Source organism: Glycine max, chromosome 12, assembly GCF_000004515.6.
Source record: "Glycine max cultivar Williams 82 chromosome 12, Glycine_max_v4.0, whole genome shotgun sequence".
Classification (NCBI taxonomy): Eukaryota; Viridiplantae; Streptophyta; class Magnoliopsida; order Fabales; family Fabaceae; genus Glycine; species Glycine max.
The window spans coordinates 13,163,234-13,169,038 of NC_038248.2; the positions used below are offsets into that span (position 1 = coordinate 13,163,234).

Below are 5,805 nucleotides of genomic sequence, written 5' to 3' on the forward strand. Positions count from 1 at the left end.
TACCAATTAAAAATATATTGATTATAATAAATATAATTATGGTTTGAAACTGAACTTAATATGTTCGAAGCACCACATATATAAATACATATTACCTGAGCTTCTCTCCATATGATATATATACTCAAAAGCTTGAAAGTTTCTCCTGAAACGTCATGTGAATTCCTAACCTCTTAAGGAATATATATATATATATATATATGGGTTATTTTAATTTAAAAATAATTAATACAGACATAGATTATATCTTATAAGAAAAAACTGAACATCATTTCTAATTTAAATCTTTTATAAATAAGAAGGGAAGTAGTATAAGTGCGGAGGAGGTAGTATTAAAAATATATATTTTTCCCTCCACTTTTGTCATGGTGGAAATGTGCGGCCTACACTTACAGATGCTATTTTCCTTCGTCGTTTCCTGTCCAATATTCTGGTGCAAATTGATTTTTAAAGTGTTATAATCCTAGGAAATGAATAAATTAAGGAAATGGAGCAACTTTGGATAAAAACTCTTGTTTGCAAGTAAAAGAAGCACTCATACCCTATGCATATTTGCACTAAAAAATAACACCCGCAGTTCACATAATCTCCTTTAACTTTAGGGTTAACCTTTTGACGTAGATAAGGTCAATCACTGCTATTATTTCGGTTTTAAAATTGAAAATAGTAATGTTTAATTAGTGAACCCTTGACCTCTTTGAAATACTTAAACTAATTTGTTGTGAAAGACAGTTATTCATGTAGTACAGTGATTTTTTTTTTTTTACCTCTAGTGGCATTACCTTTTCAAATTATTGCAATGATGTGACTTTGTAAAAGGTTGGCAAGGAAGGACCCTCTACGGATTTGGGGGTTAGGGTTTTTGCTTCTGTATGCTTGCTTGATTTTCCTGGGGAAAAGTCTTGCTGTCAAGAAAAAAAAAATAAAGGCATGGACGATTGGGGTAGATTTGGTTTTTTGGAGGTGTTTGTAGTGAATGGGGAAAATTAGGAGCGATTATATGTTTTGTGTGATAGATAGTTTACTTGGTGGCAATTATGTGATGTAGAAAAAAAAAAAAAAAACTAACTCGACATTTCAGCTAATGGGTTATGTAAGTCCGTGCCTAAGTAACATGCTATTTGCTTACATGATAATTGGTAATGTACATGTGAATGACACGCGATAATTCATGAATACATGACAGTTAATTAAGAGTGTACATGTGGGTGACATGCGATGATCTAACTGTTCCATATGGACTGTTAATTGTTATGTATGCATAAAATTTAGATGTGTTTATCGTCAGCTGTCACAAAGACAAATAACATATTAGTAGGAAATAAGCATTAATTTTAACGAATATCTTTTAACCATAAGATTAAAGTGAGGATAAATTACATTTTTAGAGATTTAATGACATTTTGATACTTTTAGGGACCTAAATAATAATAAAATACACTTTTAAGGATGGTTTATCCTTCTTTTTTATTTTGCAAGATCTCGAGCTGTTTGTGAATGTTGATTTTTAGGCTACTTTGCACTACCCTAACACATGGATTAATTTTATCAAACATGAAGTTATACTCCACGTAAGATCACTAAGAAATCTGAAAAAAAAAAAGGGGGCTTTCGTGAAGACTAACCTCACCATGTATTTTAAATTTTTATTGGGTTAAACAGGAAAAAGTATATTCATTAACTATTTCATCTAGATCTAAAAAATGAAGTCTGCTCCGGATCCTCCTGCATGCATTATAAAAAAAAAAATCCCCAACTATTATTATTCATTTCTTATATATCCTGAGATTATGACCCTTAAGTCTTGGAGGGGAGAGTCAAGCTTCTGAAGGTGGTCGAAGAGTTAATATTATAATTTACTACCAGCATCTATATATCTTGGCTGTTACATGTAAACCTTTCTCAATCATATAATATTCACAAAAATTTATCGAGAACGAGAGAAGGCACATCGTTTTCTATTGTAAAGTTTTTTAGCTGCTCAATGGCAACGGCAGGCAAATAATTTGTGACCTATTGAAGGGACCTTTCAAAAGCTAGTAGCTAGGGCTTGGTAAGAAAATAATTTGAACCATATTGTACAGTATATTGAGTCCTATATATAAAGACATTCTCCTATATATCACGCAGGATGGTCCAAACTTGCACCTTTAATTTTTAATTAATTAATCCAAATGGTTCAAGGGGTCCATGCCTAAGCTGACTCCTACTGCCGTCTTTCCTTAAAATTCTCTTTTGATTTTAGTATAAAAAATTGGAGGAAAAAAGTAATATTAATGTCAATTCTTAAGATTGATGTTAAGCATATACAAATAAGATTTTATTGGAAAATGTGCTTATTGTATAAAATTATTAAAAAAATTAATAAATTAATGCTTTCTTTTATAATAATAAAATATTTATTAATATTAAATGTTTAAAATTAAACTTAAGAACTAATTAATATCAACAAAATGAAAAATTGAACCCTATGTCGAATAAGAGGGGAGGAAAAGGTATATGAGCAAAAGAAAAAACTTCCCATGATTAATATTTAGAGCTTTTCGGCTGTCGAATATTTCTTTATTTCCATTTATGGTTAAGATTTTGAACTCGTTTGACTTCTAATTAAACCCATATTGTATAATACTTTCACGTATGCGATAGTAAAAACCAGAAAGAAGGCAGATCAATAAAAATAGCTTGTAAGTGGTGCGTCGTCCACTAGCTAACAACTTGTTAATGTGAAATCACACTTTTGACTTCAAGATATATTATGCAACATGTTGACATAATTTGGATTTTATGAATTTTTAAACCTTTCAATTTTCATTTTAATTCTTTTAAGTTTTTGTTTGGATATGATTGATTTAGTTTTAGACACTCCTGTAAATTAGACATCCTTTACAATAAGTATTTGTGACTAATAACCCAAATCTAAAGGATACCAAAGAAGACTAGAATATGATGCAAATCACAGTTATAGAATTTCTCTCCTTTAGGAGTGCACAAGAAACCCATTGGGTAGGGGAGACTTTCTGGGTTAATTTTTTGTCCTAGGTTAAAAATAATGTATGTCTTCCAATTTATTGAATTAATCTCACTCACAATACATAACTAATTAAGAAATTTTCTAGTATGAAAACAACAAAATAAAGATATACAAATTAACGAGAAAAAATAAAGAAGATGAGAATATTATCAAGTATGTCAAAATTTTAAATTATTAAGTGAGATGTGTAATTATTTTAGATCACATTATTAATACGCCCCCCTATGCAAAAGAACTTCTTGGGACGACAGAAAGGTGGTAACCTAACCACATATAGATAGTGCTTATACCTTCCAAACTACTCCAACTCATTGATCATTCCACTAGCCATCTCAAGCTTATATATATAATCGTTCTCACTTTATAGCACCTTGTTCAATTCTAAGACTTACATCACGCATATGGGGAATACAAGTGCAGCCCTAGTGTCCATACTTGCCCTAATCATGTTCTCTACATTCTTCATGACTTTACAGGCTCGTAGTACTCTCCATGGTCATAATCCATTATTCGCTCACAAAAAAGTTGTTGCCATCGAAAACCTTCTCCACAAATCGGGTATTCACATATCAAAGCATGTACATATTCCAATTGGTAATGATCTCCCACTAGCACCTGCAGATAGACTTGCACCAGGAGGACCTGATCCTCAGCATAATGTAAGAGCACCACCACGCAAGTCATAGTTTATTATGTGTGGAGATCATATATAGTGGCTACATTCATGTATGCATGCATGCCTTGTTTTGTTTAGCTACAGTGGTGTGAGCTTAATTTTCAGGTGTGCATGCATGCAGTGGTACCTTCTCCCTAGCTAAGTTGTAAACTTCATAGTGTTCTCAAATTGAATAATGCTATTTCTACCCACAATTTTCTACAATATTTTCTCACAACATTTTTTTTCTCTTTGTCTCTTCTCTTATTATTATTACTTTTCTTGTGTTAAACTTCCTTCTCTTCCCCAAAAAATATTGTGAGAGATTGTTGTGGAAATAGCATTACTCTTTCAAATAAAACCCTACATGCTTGGAAAATCTTTGTATACATGTTTTGGAGCCTATGTGGGTGATGTAGGGTGGATAGTATATTGTTTCTGTTATTTTGTCTACGGTGATATACCAGTCCTGTTTGTCTTTATCTTTTATCTATGTTTCTTTTGTTTGTTATTTTATGTAACCTTGTTTACTGGAGGTGTTTTAGCAGATCAATGAAGACGAACCAGGGTTTTTTCTCTCTCTCGTAATTTATATTATTTTTAATCATATAACATAATATATAGCTTTACCTACTTATATGGCATAATTTTTTCTTGTCACAAATCAACTATGCCAAAAACTTAATTTCAATAAAAAGAACATAAATAGTTTTTTATTAAATTTTTATTAATTTCAAAGGATAAAACTTAATTACATATAATTTTATTTAAGTTTTTTTAGTATTGATTTTCAATTAAAATTGGAATTTCACCTCAATAATTTATGTTGACTTTTAATATAAATTTTTATTACACGGGTTATTAAGATAGAATTCTAACTATAATTGAAAAACGACACAAAAAATAATTATAAAACTAGTTTTATCCTTTTTTACACTCTTCTCAGTTTATTTCTTCGCCATAAAGGCAAAATTATTTCTACGAAAGGTAGTTAAGGAGGGAACTTAATTCATAATTGTACTGATATTCCTCTCAAAACAATGGAAAAAAAGAATAAATTAAGGCAAAGTTCGATTCAAGTTTTCACTTTAATTTCCCTTTCCAAAAGTATATTCAAAGAATATATATATATATATATATATATATATATATATATCGTGAACAAACTAAATTAAACTCACAAGAAACGTGTAACAAAACAAACTTACTAGAGACAATATGTAAACCTTCAAATATCTAGTAAACAAAATGTATAATCAGAGATTTTTTTTAGCTCAGTTGGGTATAAGTAGAATACTGAGTTGTTATAAATCTTTTATACTTATTTTTTATTCCTACTGATAAAATAACAAAATGTATAATTTGTAGGATACAAATATAATAAGTTTTTAATGCGTATATTCATATTGATCAGTATTAACAATAATTAGCTGTTGGATGACAATCATGCAGAAAAAGGAAACAAAGAGTCGTTGGAAACAGATCCCTATGATTGTGCTACTGATAATGGAAAGCTGTTGGAAGACTAATCTGCTTTAAGTGGCACAAATCAATCTGGCAAATAAACCAGATTGTAGCTAACCATATTTAGGAAACTTATTCTATATTTAGAATTTCCTAATCTGCAATCAATTCACATGTAATTACTTTATGCGGAATCATTGTACACTATGCTATATAATTATCCCTTGACTTTCTTGTATCGATGCAGAGAGTTCACGTTTCAAAAAGGTTATACAATTTATCAGTTTTCTTCTTGGTATCTAGATCCTTTGTGAACACCTTGCTACACCATGACTTCCTTCTCTCTAAATATTAGCAATTTCATCACTCTCAGAATCACCCCTACAAACTACCCATTATGGCGTGAACAAGCCTTAGCATTAGCAAAAAGTCAAGCTAGACTTGGTTGGTCACCTTACGAATGATCGATGATCCAACCCCCCCTCAATACACCACACCATATTCCAATGACACAACAAACACAGAAATTTTTGTTCCAAAATTAACTGACGAATTCATTGCTTGGCGCAACACAGATCGTCTTCTTCAAGGGTGGATAATTGCAACACTCTGTGAGGAAGCACTTGGACTCGTTGTTGGCTTAGACATTGCCCAT

The 5,805-nt window shown here is 31.0% G+C and overlaps 1 protein-coding gene across 1 annotated transcript; it reads left to right on the forward strand.

The window, feature by feature from the left end:
- Positions 1 to 3,329: 3,329 nt before the first annotated feature.
- LOC112998575 (CLAVATA3/ESR (CLE)-related protein 13) lies at positions 3,330 to 5,393 on the forward strand. Its single transcript, XM_041007507.1, has 2 exons — positions 3,330 to 3,690; positions 5,139 to 5,393. Exons 1-2 carry the CDS (start codon positions 3,433 to 3,435, stop codon positions 5,223 to 5,225), a joined length of 345 nt encoding a protein of 114 aa, XP_040863441.1. The 5' UTR covers positions 3,330 to 3,432; the 3' UTR covers positions 5,226 to 5,393.
- The last annotated feature ends 412 nt before the right edge of the window (positions 5,394 to 5,805 follow it).